General features: G+C 46.3%; 1 protein-coding gene across 1 annotated transcript in view; it reads right to left on the reverse strand.

The window, feature by feature from the left end:
* Positions 1-836: 836 nt before the first annotated feature.
* Positions 837-15,357, reverse strand: part of LOC120103470 (uncharacterized) — a 23,537-nt gene continuing 9,016 nt past the window's right edge. The window contains exons 3-8 of the mRNA XM_087555186.1: positions 13,701-13,838; positions 11,342-11,497; positions 7,163-7,306; positions 3,185-3,285; positions 2,150-2,237; positions 837-1,294 (exon numbers count right to left, since the gene is read on the reverse strand). Coding sequence (XP_087411312.1) covers positions 11,411-11,497; positions 13,701-13,838 — 225 coding nt within the window. The 3' untranslated portion in view covers positions 837-1,294; positions 2,150-2,237; positions 3,185-3,285; positions 7,163-7,306; positions 11,342-11,410. The remainder of the gene's footprint in view (positions 1,295-2,149; positions 2,238-3,184; positions 3,286-7,162; positions 7,307-11,341; positions 11,498-13,700; positions 13,839-15,357) is intronic.

A 15,357-nucleotide genomic window follows, 5' to 3' on the forward strand; every position in this document is an offset into this window, starting at 1 on the left:
GCTGTGGGTCTCTGCATCTGTTTCCATCAGCTGCTGGGTGAAGCCCCTCAGATGACAGTCATGCTTCGCTCCTGTCTGCAAGCATAGCAGAGTGTCATTAGTAGTGTCAGGGGTTGGCTCTCTCCACGGGATGGGTCTCAGGTTGGAGCAGCCATTGGTTGGCCACTCCCTCAATCTCTGCTCCGCCTTTGTTCCTGCACATCTTGTAGGCAGGGCAAATATTGGGTCAAAGGTTTTGTGGGTGGGTTAGTGTCCTCTTCTGTCCACTGGAAGTCCCGCCTGGCTATAGGAGGTGGTCACTTCAGGTTCCATATCCCCGTTGCCAGGAGTCGCAGCTAGGGTCACCCCCATATCCTTCCGGAAGCTTCCCCCATCCCAGGTCTCTGGCTTGCCCCAGAGATGCCCCTACCAACTTCCCTCCCCTCTCCCACCCACTTCTCTTTCTCCATTCACTTCTGATGTCTATTTCATTCCTCCCTTGGGCCCTCCTTTCTCAGTTCCTCTGGGCCTGTGGAGTACAGCATGGCTGTCCTGCACTTTGTGGCTAATGTCCACTTACAAGTGAGTACACACCGTTGGTGTCTTTCGGTGCCTGGGTTATTTCACTCAGGATGATATTTTCTAGTTAACTTCTTTTGGATGGCTCGAATGTCTTTTATATTTTTTAACTTATTTGCTAATTTTTTTTTAGCCATAGCATCTTTAATTCCTTTAAATGACCTGGTGATTACAGTGAACACCCTTGGATTTACCCAGAGCACTTAGTTAACATTATACCTTATTGCCTTATTGTCTACCTGCCGTCCCTTCACAGTAAGTCCACAGACATAGGAAGTGTCATCACCATGTACGTAGCATTTTATTTTCGATGCATTTTATTTTGCAAGATTTTTCTTTGTTTTTAGCTTTCAACAGTTTAAAAATGATATTGAAGTTTTATTCATAATGTGTCTGTTTAGGGTATATTTTGGTTTGGGATGTATAATCCCCATCTTTCAATATGGGAGCTTTTCAGCCAGTATTTTTTCAAATATATTTCTGCCTCATTATTTTTGTCCTTTCCATCTGGAACTGCGATTAACTATATACTTTGGACATTGTCCCACATGCACTGAAGCTGCTCTTCTTTTTCCAATCTTTTTTTGTCTCTCGTCTTTAGACAGGATAATTTCTGTTGATTAATCTTCCAGCTCACCAACGCAGTCATTCATTAGACTGAGTTATTTATGTTCTGCTAACTCTATCTTCCATTCAAGCTTGAGGCTACAACTCAAGTTTTAAGTGCAGTAGACATCTGTAAGAATGAGATGTGTACATATGAACTGTGCAATATCATGATTTCGAATATAACATGATTAAAAATCTATCCTCACCTCGATTGCTCTTTCAATGCATGCATAGTACCCCAGCATGTAAAAAATATCCAAGACATAGTTGTCAATAAATGGTTATAATCAAATACTAAAATTATGTTATCAGCTCAGCTCTGCAGATCGCAGAGGAAGAGAGATGAGTCTGGATGAAAGACCAGGAGAGAGAGAGAGAGAGAGAGAGAGAGAGAGAGAGAGAGACAGACAGACAGACAGACAGACAGACAGACAGAGACAGACAGAGACAGAGAGAGGAGGGAGAGAAGAGAGAAGAGAGAAGAGAGAGGAGAGAGAGAGAAAGAGAGAGAGAAGAGAGAGAGGAGAGAGAGAGAAAGAGAGAGAGAGAAGAGAGAGAGGAGAGAGAGAGAGAAAGAGAGAGAAAGAGAGAGAGCGAGCGCAAAAGCGCTCCATTTGAAGGGCTGGCCCTGTTACCACTAGTCTAGTGGTAACTCTCATGATCTGACTATGGGTACCAAAGTCCCTTAGGGAAAAGGAGTGTCTTTGACTGTGAGACAGATGCTTAAGTAAAGTGTCTGCCTGCCCTGTTTCTTGGGCATGCTGTCCTCTCACACTGCCCAGCAGGCTCTGTACATGCAGGCCCATCCCACCTTCCTCTTGCTTTTGGGCCAAGGATGTTCAGAAGAATGTGCCTGCTCCATCCACCTTGTCACGACACCCTTAGGAGAAGAAACCTATCCTGTTCTCTGGAAATTGACTTCTTACTAATAAAGAAGACCATAAAAATAAAGTCATTCTTGCTGGGTCATAGTAGTGCATACCTTTGATCCCAGCACTTGGGATTTCAAGACCAGCCTGGTCTACAGAGTGAGTTCTTGGTCAGCCAGGGCTACACAGGGAAACCCTGTCCTGAAAAATGGGGTCATTCTTACATTACTTAAGTTTTTTTAATACTACTATTTCTAAAGTTAGGATTATGTGTATTAAACAGATTTTAATATATTAATATTTAATATTAATATCAACAACTGTCTGTTATTAGTTGTTATTATTAGTAGGTGTCATTAATCAACTATTGATGATTATTATGGCTAATAGTATGATTAATAATTAATGACTAGTTGAATGATTAAATTGATTTTGATGTTAAATATTAAATGTGTGTATATATAAATATATAATATATATATAAATATAATATATATTTTTTAAATGCCACAGCCTGAAGTCCAGGCCTGGGGAACATTACAAAATAGAAAATGAACTTGTAACCCCAGAAGAGAAGCTTGAAGCTAAGGCAGGAAGAGACATCAGCAGAACCACATGGTATTAGTAGGTACTTTTGCTGGTACAGTGATGCTGAGAAAGTCTACAACAGTGCATCAACCGGGCTTCTTTGATTGGCCCTTCTATCACTCCCCCTAGTAGACTGCTGGTTAAGGACTGGCTGCCTGGAGTAGTAAGTTGCTCTATTTCTGAACATGTTTTTCCTGCCCCAGATTCCTAGGGTCTTTGGGATGCTGAGCATGTGTTAGGAACAGAACAGAAGACCTGGGCCTGAGGTCACCATGTGTCCAATGTCTGCTCAGACCTTATTCCTAGGGAGGTGTCTTAGTGCCTCGTTGTGAGTTGGTGTCCCTGAGCACTGGCAGTGGTTCTCCAGGATGCTCCAGGGGTCCAAGCCCCCTCTGAAATAGGTCAGGAAGCCCTCCAAGGAGGTAAGGACACATGTAGGACCCTCACTGGGACAAGGGCACGTAGGTCTGCTGCTGTACGTGGGTTTAGTTACAAGAGCTAAAAATGTTTTTTCAGTAGACGCTCCCCGCCCCCCCCCCAGGCATATGAGCAAACGATACCTTCTAGAAACCTTAGACGTTCGTATTGTCACTGGGGAAATTAAAATAAAAGGAACTTCTCTTTCCAGATTCTTCCTCCAAGTGGATTGTGTGGGGAATGTCTGCAAAATTGGGGGTAGGTATCTCAGACAAGGGCGGGGGTGGGCTTTTTAATATTGACAAATCGGTCCAAACCGCTGAGGCTATAACCCCCATCCCTGGCAGAATAGTACAGCAGACTCTATTGGCAGCACATTAGCGCTAAGGACAGGCACTTTGCAGTGTGACATCAGCCCACCGCTTGACCCAAATCCAGCCTTTCACCAGTGACCTGTGCTCTCCCGATTTCCAAATTCAGAGAGGACAAGCATGGGAAGAGGCATAAATAAGATACAGATTGGGGACTTTTTGATGTGTTTAGCACATTTTTTTGTGACTTCCTTTAATACCACAGCCCTTGCATTCCTCCACCATTAGGGGAACAAAAGACAAGTCTGAAATGGGGGTGGAGGTGCAGAAGGGGGAAACCCATTCAATAAAACATTCTGGCTCGCCTCATTAACATGTTTAATTCCAGTGACTAAAAGGGGAGGCAAGACTGGAGTGAGCATGAAAACCACAGGCCAGTGACTTCAGATATAAAAAGTCCCTTCATTAAATCAGCTGTTTCTTAATTCATAATTGAATGTAAATAAAGAGCAACCTATAGGCAGCTGTTTCTAATATCGAGTCCTCAGCACACATGAAAGAAGCATTTATTCCTGCAGCAGCCTCCCTACCCTTGGGTGTTATCAGCTGAACATGTTTTGAACCTACCTAATGCATTTGAGGTAGCTTGGGTTTATTTTTCTTTCAATAAAATAAATGGTTTTGTAATTAAATTTCTCCACTGCCTGCGCTTAATGGTTACATTGACAAGTGCTAATGTATGACGAGAGAACGGGTTTGAAATGAAACATGCTGTTTTCGAATCTGCAAGCAATTTTGCAGTGGGGCAATCAAACCCCTCCTGCCAGAGAAACGTTTTCATTAATCTGCGCAGTAAGTATGCCCCTGCCTGCTCTGCAGCCGCGTGAGGACACTTCAATTCCCGTCATGCCCACCCTCCCGCCTTTACCTCTTAGGCTCTGAGAGGAACAGGCACACGTGCATGCATGCACACGTACACGCATGTACACACGCATCATGAAGTGAATCATTGTTTGAAACCTCTTTGCGGTCTGTGGCAGCAGGGCCTGTGGAAATTCGCTGACTCTTCACCTGAAGCCCTGCAGCTGTCTTTCTCCTCTGCAGGGACTGGCTGCCTCATGGCTTCAGTCCTTGGCAGGCAGGCAGCAAAAACAGGCTGTCTCTGAGGTTGTCATTGTTGTTGTTGGTTTGCTTTCTTTACTTTCCCCTTCAGCTAATTTTTTTGAATAAAACTTCTCATACAGATTAGAGAGAATAGCTTAGCTATGACATCACCTCACCGGCTCTGTGCAAGCCAATTCAAGCCCTAGCTAAAAGGTGCAGCTCCCATCCTCCTGCCACTATTGGCCTCGTGGCTGGAAACCTGCATGGGGTAAAATGGATGACGCCCGGCTCCACTTCCATCAATGGCCCGGAAGTGGGCGGTGCGCCTGCGCAGGTATGAGCATTGACACCCTTACCCCCACCCCCTGACTCCAAGATCCTCCTTGAGGGAGGCTGTTAGCTGGGAGCTCTAAAGAGAGGTTTGTTGCTGGCTGGTGGGTGCTGGGCCTCTCAATAAAGGCTAGGCTCAGATTTAAGGCCGCCTAGCCCTCTGGGGTCTGTGGAGACCGATGGTTGTCTTAAAGGTGTACGACTCAGCACTTTCTCCCACTGCCCAGCGGAGGGGAGGGGAGCCAGAGGGCTGACCACAGGCTGCTGACTCACTATCCGGGCAGGCCAAGGCTCAAGTGTGCTGCCCTGTTTGCTGTGTTTCTGCCCCTAGCCCTGGATTTGGTGGAAGGCCTGGGGCGCCGGTCCCTGCTCCCTGAATTTACTGCCTTGGAAGAGAGACATTAGAATTAAGACTCCAAAGGTGTAAGGGAGGCTATTGGCTCCTTAGGACTGCCCTGACTGGTTCCTAGACTACAAAGTTTCATGGCTTTGGATACAATAGTTCTTAGGGAAAGGGAAATGAAAAATGAGGTTACCATTTACATAAGGTTCCTGTCCATCCTTACAGAGAAAAAGGAAACTAGAATTAGTATCTGAATAGTAGGTGGGAAAGTTGCTTGATTAAATGACAGCCAGTAGATTTTTGGAGGGCTGCACCGTGCACCTGGCTGGCTGAGTATATATATATAGTGTGTGTGTGTGTGTATACACAGTCACCTGCCGCCCGCCCACCACTGACATTATAGTTGTTATCAGAATAAGTCGTCCACCGGATAATGAGTCTCACTGTATGGAGACATGTTAGGCTCTTTTGAGGTAAGGCTACAAAGGTCTTCATAAACCACTGGCACTGCTTAAAGATAGCAGAACTGTGATGATTGGGTGAGTCACTGAGAAGTAGTGCCTTGCTCTATCTGTGCACCTATGATTAAACCTAGATAAACAAGGGTGAGCTAAGGAGAAATGCCACTCATTGTAAGCAGACCAAAGTCTCCGTTGAAAACTAAGGTCTGTAAGGAGGAGGGCTGCAAGGCAGAGACCATGGCATACACAGGGTGTGGCCAGTTGGTGTGGTGGGAAGAGGACGTCCAGCCAGCATTTCCTCTTCAGAGTTCCTCAGAAGAAGCCAGTGTCAGTAGCAGAAAGGGAACCCTGAGTAATCAAAGTAAATTTGGGAAGAGAAAGAACACACCAGTTCTGAGTTTCATGAAGAATTACCATGGAGCAGCAAAGGGAGAGATGGAGGGAACTGTGGGACTCTGGGGAATGCCCGTGCCACAGGAAAGCCTCCAGAAGCCATGTCTTCTCAGCACCCAAGCCTCAGAAGCTCTGGCTGTCACTGAGGTCGGGCACAGCAAACCTCAAGAAATAACTCTTAGGTCCCCATTCAGTTCACGAGGCCCCTTGCTACAGAACCACCAATGCGCCCTCGGCCCTGAGTTAGAGTTCTCCAGTGGTGGTGAGCAAACGGGCAGCCCTGGGGGTACTCTCACTCCCGGGGCCTGAAGAAAGAGAGCTAAAATTAGAAACGGAAAATGGAACCGGCCTAGGGATAAGAGGCATGTTAGGTCTGCGTGCTGAGACAGTTCACACTTTACGCAGCAGAACTGATTGAGCATTGCTGTTTCTTCCCCTTGGCCTTGAGCCTTCGCTAGACTTCCGGAAAGGAGGGCTCGCAGAGGAAGGAAGCGGAGAAGGGAAGCCAAGGCAATTCCCACAGTAGGAAGGTGGTGCCTGGTCTGAGATGAGAGAGGGCGGAGCCTGAAAGCTGGCTTCCGAGACCGAGACCGGCAGGGAAGGCTGGGTGCTTTGGAGCCAACGTGCTAGTTATGAGAATTTCTTAATGACCATAACTCCTGAGGGAGGCGTGCGAGCAATGCTTGGCGCCAGCCAAGCTTGCACAGCCGCTCTGTCCAGATGGAAAATGTGTAGGGAATGAGGGAGGAGGGTGAGAAGAGACTTGGGGCTGCCTGAGTGACGGATGGCCTTCGGATGGTAAATCCGGCTCCTGTGGGATCAGAGTTGTACTGGATTTAGATACAGAGACAGTGTCATTCGGGTGAGAAAGAACCTTCATTTCGGGTTTCTAGAACCAAATTCCTTCAAGGTTCTGTTGTTAAAGTCTCGTTTGTGTATCCCACCTCCAGACCTCTGCTCAAAACATTTCTCTTTCGTCCTCCCCCTGCCACCACCACCCACCCTGCACATGTCAATGGCACAGGAGGCCACCTCTGCGTCCCAAGTACTGGGATTAAAGGCAAGTGCCACCACTGCCCCGCTCCTTGAAAACATTTTAAGAATACAATTCGAAATTGCCCAAAATGGTTAAAGCTGAAACTTTGATGAAAATGGAAGGGCACTTTAGCCCACACCCACCCGGATACCTGTGTGTATCCATCCCCACGGAGAACTTGCACATATTAATTTGAAGAGTGGATGACGGGATATCAGGAAACAGGAAGTTGGACAGCGAGGAGTAGAAGTCTTGCTACTTCAGCAGATAGAAATGGCTTTATTAAGCTGCAGTTAAAAGACAATAATAGCAATCCCTACTTAGGATACTGGCATATAGTAAGCGCTAATGAAATTAATCACTACAGTGCCACAGTGGAACTACACATTTTATTTCATTTACCAGTCACAAATCAATGAAGTCCATAAGGTCTTCTGACTTATGACTGATGAAATCCAATCGTATGAGATAAAATAACTTCCTAAGCTCAAAAAGGCAGTTAGGACCAAGGTCTAGGGTTTGATCCTGAGCTCCTGTGACAGGACAGCATACCCATATTTGTTTGTTGGTTGGTTTAGGATTTTTCAAAAACAGGGTTTCTCTGTGTAGACCTGGCTGTCCTGGAACTCACTACCACTCCTCCACGCACATCAGCACCACCCACAGTCTTATCTCAATTTTCCAAGTTTCACTTGCATGGGCACATGAAGAACCAGCCCGACTCCGTCTGAGGCTTAAAAGCATCTTACAACAAAGACAAACTAGGTTCGTCCCTGTCCACGACCCAACCCGTTTCTCAAGGGCTGGGCTGTGCCCCACCTGTGACCTTAACCACAAATGGTTCCGGTTCCAGGAATGACAATCATGGTGTCTCTGTCTCAGAGTTGTTTCTAACCATCTTGCAACCCGAGCTTTGCTTCAAACGTTTCCATGCCCACCTCTGCACACCTTGCAGCCATGTCTTTGTCTCCGGAGGTCATTATGACTAACTTGTTATGTTTATGCTCCTGTAACCCCACCTCTTTTGCCCACCAAATCCCCCTACCCCTGAGTTATAAAAACCTTGTCTTCCTCGAATCTAAGGCTGACCCTAGAACCCCACCTGGGGGAAAGCACGCTGTACTCAAATCAAAAAGCTTGCTTTGGTTGCTTTATTGTCCATGATGATTTGGGACGGTGATCTTTCCCCTCCCGTATCTGGGATTAACACAGCTTCTTCCTTCCTCCCTTCCTTCCTTCCTCCCTTCCTTCCTGACTTTAAACTCGTTCTAGGAGCTGGAGGGATGGCTCAGCAGTGAAGACACCCATGATGCCCTAGGTTTAGCTTTCAGCACTCACATGGTAGATCCTAACTGTAACTCCAATTCCGGGGGGACTTGTGCCCCCCTCTCACCTGCTAGGGCAGCACGTTTGTTTGTGGCACCACATGCCCATGCAGACAAAGCATTCATGCATTTAAAATAAATTTTAATTAATATAAAAATGTCCTGACATAAATCTCACGCACACACTTTCGATATATGTGTACACCGTGATGAGAATAGATGCAAACATTCTCATTAGAACAGGTGCACACCTAAGCCATAACAAAGTCATCCATCGAGATCAAGTCGGCTCCCTCCCAGAGATGCAGGGGTGGTTCAATATACATAAATCAATAAGTATATGCTATCGTGACTGAAAGACAAGAGCCACAAGATCAGCAGCATGCCCTGCGCCCGTTCCAGAAGCCGTCAACTGTGGAGAGCATCCGTGTCATACCTTTAAAGAGTTTCTTTGATGGCTTCCTGTCTAGGGACTGGAGTAGGGGTAGGTAGTGACACGGAAGCCTTCCATGTCCTTCCCTCTCAAATATGTGGCTGCAATCATCAATATCACAGCAAAAGTGGCTTCCTTGTTCTTCACAGTCACCAGGAGCATGGAGCGAGAGCCTCCAGCTGTTTCTGGGAACAGCACAGACCATGAACACAGCTCATGGCTGTAGTCGTACCATGGATCCAGTCAAGGCCCTCAGAGGCAGCCAGTACCACAGACATCCCACATCAACATCTCTCCACCCCTACCCCCTACCCCCAACAGCAACACAGACCACAGACATCTACATGGCCTTAGGACATTAACACAGACCCTGGCTGGACCATGGACCCACACGTGGCCCTCAACAGAGCAGGGACCTGGACATCACCATGGACTCAAGTGGCACTAAGGCCTCTCTGATCAGTATCCCTCCCACCCCCGTGGCAGCACAGTCCACAAACATAGACATGGCCTCAGGCTGCAGCACAAACCACGGGCGTCCACATGGCCTTGGTGGTAACATGGACCACAGACATCGATACGGCCCCTGGCGTGACAAAGCAGACACAGCCTGGCTAGCTTCAGTAGCAACTGCCTGGCAAGGCCAAAAACCATCTTCGACAAACTAACTATCTGCATGTAGAAGAATGCAAATAGATCCATGGTTATCACCCTGCACAAAACTCAAATCCAAATGGAGCAAAGATCTCAGTAAAGAACCAGATACACTGAACTTGATAGAAGAAAGAGTGGGAGATAACCCTGAACTCATTGGCACAGGAGACGCCTTCCTGAACAGAACACCTACTAAGATCATCACTAACAGAACATGCACTAAGATCATCAATGAGTAAATGGGACAAGGCTGCGGGCTAAAGAATGGGAAACAATTTTTTTTTTTGCCAACCATATATCCAAAATATATAAAGAACTAAAAGAAAAGGTATCAAGAAAACAATCCAATTTAGAAATGGGGTACAGATCAAAATAGAGAATATTCAATAGAGGAAACTCACATAGCTGAGAAACACTTTGAAAATTGTTTAACATCCTTAGCCACCGGGGAACTGTACATCGAAACCATTTTTGGGTTTTTATTTTACACCCATCAGAATAGCTAAGATTAATAACACAAGTGACAGCTCATGCTGGCGAGGCTGTGGAGAAAGGGGAACGAACACTCCTTCATTGCTGGTGGGAGTGCAAACATGTATTGTCACTATGGAAACCAGTATGGTGATTCCTCAGGAAGATTGCATCTCTACTGGGTCTTGAGCATACACCCAAAGGGCGATTCATCCCACCACAGAGACACTTGTTCAACCATATTCATTGCTGTCATAACAGCCAGAAATCGGAAACAACTTAGATGTCCATCAATGGAAGAATGAATAAAGAAAATGTGGTACATTCACACAATGGAGTATTACTCAGCTGTTAAAAAAAAATTCATGACATGAAATTTCTAGGTGAAAGGATTCAGTTTAGGAAAAAAAAATCATCCTGGGCAAGCTATCTGAGACCCAGAAAGAGAAACATGGTGCGTATTGACTTACATGTGGCTATCAGCTGCTAAGATGATAACCAAGCTACAATCATGAAACCATGGAGAGTGGGTACAAAAAGTGATGAGAGGGAACAGACAGATCTTAGGAAAAGGAAACAGAACTATGGATGGACTGGGCAGTGGTGCTAGATCGGAAGGATCTAGTGGTGAGGGGGAGGAGAAGGGATGAGAGAGGGAACGTGAGGAGAGACAGCTAAAATGAAGGGCCATTGGAGGGGCAGTCTGCAATCCTAACACAGTGGAAGCTTCCTAAAATATGTGCGTGTGTGGAGATGACCTAACTGAAATGCCCAGATCAAAGGAAGAGCAAGCCCCAACTGGACATCTCTTGTCCCCAGTGAAGCTTCCCATACCGGGGATTGGGTTACATATAATTGAGTCGTTGGCCAAAGGAGTGCCACGGGAATCCCCAAAGAACCCATGTGTTGCCAAGGCAATAGTTTACTCTCCACAAATTGATAGCAAGGCCCCGTTACCACAAACAGCCCCTGCATGCCTCACTGAGCAGGAAGATGGCTGGTGCCTACAGAGAGCCTTCACCCTGTGCTTCTAGCACCATTGTTACAGGAAAGGACTCGCACGCTCTCAAAAGAGAAACAGACGCACAAGCCAGCTACCGATTGGCAACGGTTTCCTGCCTGGAAAATGTGCTAGGGCAATGGAGACCCAAAATTTACAGCAGTAAACCAACGGGTATCTGATTAATTCAAGGCCCACTCTATGAGGTGGGACCCATCCCTGATACTGCTTGGGTGGCCAAGAACCACAGACTAGATAGCCCAGGGGCCTAGGGTAAAAAAAAAAATTCTACTGGAAAAACAAAAGCAAAAACAAAAACACAACAAACAAAACAAAAACAAAACCGAAAAACACCCAAAACCAACGACAATAACAACAACAAAAACCAAAAAAACCAGCAGCGACAGAATAACTCCTAATGACACTCTGCTATACTCACAGATCGGGGTCAGCCATCATCAGAGAAGCTTCCTCCTGCAGCAGATGGAACAAATCCAGGGACCCACAGTCAGACATGCAGAGCGAGAGACCTTGGAACACTCAGTTCTCCACAGGACATCATCATCAGAGCCCTCCCTTCAGGGCTCAGGGAACCCTGTGGAAGAGGAGGAGTGTAGGAGAGTGTAGGAGAGAGGGGATGGAGGGCACAAGGAGAGGAAGACCTCTAAGTCAACATGATCAAAGCTCACGTGAACTCACAGAGACTCATGCAGCACGCACAGGTCTGTCTGAGTCTGCACCAGGTCCTCTGTACACACATGGCTTCCAGTTTAGAGTTTCTATGGGGTTTCTGGGTATGCACAGGAGTGGGTCTCTGATTCCCATGCCACCTCTTGGGCTCTTATACTTCTGTTTGTTTCTCTGGTCCAATTTCCGTTTGACGGTTTTTGTTTTATCTTACTATATTTTATTATTCTCCCCTAGAATCCTATTCCTTCTTAATGAAAGAGAGGGAAGGGGTTAGAGTGGAGGGGAGGTGGTGAAAACTGGGAGGAACAGAGTGGGGAGAATCCGTAATAAGGGTAAAGAATCTTTCTCCAGTAAAAGGAAAAATACATTAATGTATAAATATGTGAAATTTTCAAAGAATAAAGGTTTTTAATTGTCCTAATTGACAAACACTGTACACACACACACACACACACACACACACACACACACACACACACTTTTGATAGATGTATAGAAAGGCCAAACCTTAAGTTATTTAACAAACACATTACCTCATAAACTCGTCATTTGTGTGTGTGTGTGTGTGTGTGTGTGTGTGTGGTGTGATTAAAAACACAAAAACCTACTCTCTTTGAATTTTCAAGTGCACAGTTTGCTGCTTGCTACTGTATCCTAATGCCCTCCCTCCCTTCCTCCCTCCTTTCCTCCCTCCCTCCCTTTTATCTTCCTCTCTCTTCTTCTTTCTCTTTAATTAAACCAGGATAACTCTAGGGCTTTGCATAAGGAACTATGTAGAAACCCAAGGAATGAGACCCCCCAAGCATTTCCAACAGGGTTTTCTGAGCTGGACAGCCCCATGAGACAATCTCCCTGTTCTTATTTAATTGGTCCCTAAACAAGCTGAGAAGAGTCGGGCCTGACAGACAGCCATTCAGCTTCAGTGAACACAGCAAACCTCCCATTTGACTAAACCACTCTGTGGTCCCAGTAGCAGCATAAGAGAGTGGCACTGCCCAGGATGCTGGCTACCTGCACTGGAGTCACTTTCATGGGATGCATTAGCCTCACGCACTCATTTTAGTTCACATTTCCCTCAAAAGTGACACCTTTCCCTGTGCTTCCTGCCCATCTGTCTGTCCTCTTGTGCAAACCATATCTCCAGCCTTTCGTATATTTTTAACCAGCAGTATCTCTGGCCTATCTGTTATGGAAATCTGTGTGTCTGCGGCTCTCCCTGTGTCCCCTTAATGCATATGGCCTGAGTGCAATCTTTGTAACAGAAAACCGTAGTGAGCAGGACAGGATCTATAATACCACAGGCCACTTCTGCTGGACTGAGCTTGCAAATCAGTTTTCCAGGTCAAGAGTATTTACAATTCACACCGCAGAAGGTGCCTTTGCACCTACCTCCTCCTCCCAGTCGATACCCAGCCTGGTCAAGGTGAGCTCTGTTCTGACCTCCATTACGTCCAAACAGTCCTGTGCACTCCAGCCTCTGGCTCCTTTTGCTCTGCAGTATGTCTGTGAGGTTCACCCACGTTCTGGGGTTCCTCCACTTTCTGGGCAGTGACAGTTTGTCTGGTTCTGGTGCTGTCTGATACTTCATGGCATAAATATGCTGTGTTTTGGGGCTGTTTGCTTCCAACTTGGTGATACACGGAGGAATGTGATAAGTACGTGTATATCTGTGTTTTATGCGAGTGCCTAGTTACATTTCCACCCACGCAGTTTGTGGGTCTTTGCTTTCCAACACTTGCAGGTGACTGATCTGAATGTTAGCTCTTACATGATGTGTGTACCAGTGAATCTGTTTGCTTCACCCACGCGTCACCCGTTAAATGCTTGATGGCCTTTGACACCCTCTTTTAAGGAACTCCTATTGAGTTTTATAAACTTCAGGCTACATTTTATTTTCTATCTTTTGTGCTCTTGTTTTATATTTACAAGAGCTCTTTACCTATTCTGGGAAAGAATCTTCTGTCAGATATATGTGTGTGTGTGTGTGTGTGTGTGTGTGTGTGTGTGTGTGTGTGTGTGTGTGTGTCGTATTGTTTTCTCCTTGCTCATGGCTGTCGTTTCCCTGATGATCTGAGTTGAAGAGACAAGGTCCAGTCATCAGCTATTACCTTGCCTGCCCTCAGGAAGACAGTCGTGCAGGGCCATCCCCGTGCCTCTGCTCCCAAGTCGCAGCTGTTCTGACCTGTCTGCCTTCTTCTCTCTTGTGGCAGTGAGTTCTCAGGGACCCGCTCTTCCGCTCGGTATCCCTGCGAGGCAGCAGAGGCTGAGGGTTTTCTCTGGAGGAGAGCTGTTCTCTTTTTCTAACTGGTACCCAGACAAACAGAACTTGAAGGATGGAGCTGTGCTCTGCTCCCAGAGGAAGGGCCCTACCTATGGGGTAGTGGGCCCCATCCCCTTCCCTATCTCTTCAAAGTTCACTTTTCGGTCTGAGCCCACTCTGGGCTCTCTCAGTACAATCACGCATCCTTATCGAGTCCCTCGTGGCTCCGGTTTCCACTCCTTGCTGGGACAGGTGATCCTGACACCCCCTAGAGTGTCTTCTACTTAAGAGAATGCTTCGGGAGCTCTCAACAATCCAGGGTTACAATATAGAGTTACTCCCACCCGAGTGACAAGATCTTATAGCACAGGGTCAATATTTCCGCTGCAAGCTTGGGTCCGGTATCATCCAATCAGAATTCTACGCCATTGCGTTGCCTACCTCTAAGGCACAGTTAGAAGGGCTCTTCCTCCTCCTAAGGGGTTTTTCTAGTGACCAAGGCACAGCAGAAGTCCAAAAGTTTGTTGTGGAAAATGTTCACCCTCCTCTCTGCAAACCTTGTTTAAAAATTAATGTTTCTTCTGGCTGGATGTGAACAGCAAGACCCGGAAGCAAAGCAACGCCTGGAAGTCGGTCAGCAACGAAGACCAAATATCGTTATTTCACATTGCCAGCCACACTTCCCATTATTTCGGTATTACAGATATTAGACGCATTGCTAGACTTTCGTACTCAGTGTGCTAATAAAGAAGCAACTGTAATACGGGTACCAGATCACACTCTTTTCTAAAGTTACGTTGGTTAACTTATTTTACTAGAACACATCCTGTCACACACTTTATTCTGAGAAACAGTCGACAATGTTTTTTTTTTTTTTAAATTGGCAAAGGGACCTGGGTAAAATCATAAGAGAGGTTTAAAGAAGACAGCTCAAGGGTCCTCTGAAACCCACAGCCATGTCAAATGAGTGGGCGATGCACACAATCACTTGGCAGCCCCAGGCCTGGGATGGGAACTCCTGAAGGTCCACTCTGTCTACTGCTCGTGCTTTTGGCATTCGGGAGAGAGGGTGGGGGACTCGGTAGGCCAGAGCATGTGGCTTCAGTTTACCCTGGATTCTGGCATTCCAGAGATTCTAAAAAGAATAAGGGCATCTCTTTCTCAGGTCAGAGGAAATGGGTAGCTATCCAGCTAAATAGATTTCATGCTTGACTTCAGGGGAATAGTCCGAGTGATGATCTGTTTGGGAGAGTAAATTAAAGAGGTAAGTAGGCACGCGGGGTTTGTTTGGCTTAACTTCTGCTGCTCTGGTCACTCTCCTGAGCATCTCGAAAGAAGAACACAGTTTGACAGACCTCATCTGCTGCCATCCTCCTCCCCACATTCTGACCGGATCCTGCTTTTTAGAGGGCACTGACCTGGAATTAGCTTGAAGAAAAACCCTTGCCAGGACCACCTCCCTCTAAGCCAATCAAATCGTGACTATTCTTTTGTCTCCACTCCAA

This window comes from Rattus norvegicus, chromosome 6, assembly GCF_021556685.1.
Source record: "Rattus norvegicus strain SHRSP/BbbUtx chromosome 6, alternate assembly SHRSP_T2T, whole genome shotgun sequence".
Classification (NCBI taxonomy): Eukaryota; Metazoa; Chordata; class Mammalia; order Rodentia; family Muridae; genus Rattus; species Rattus norvegicus.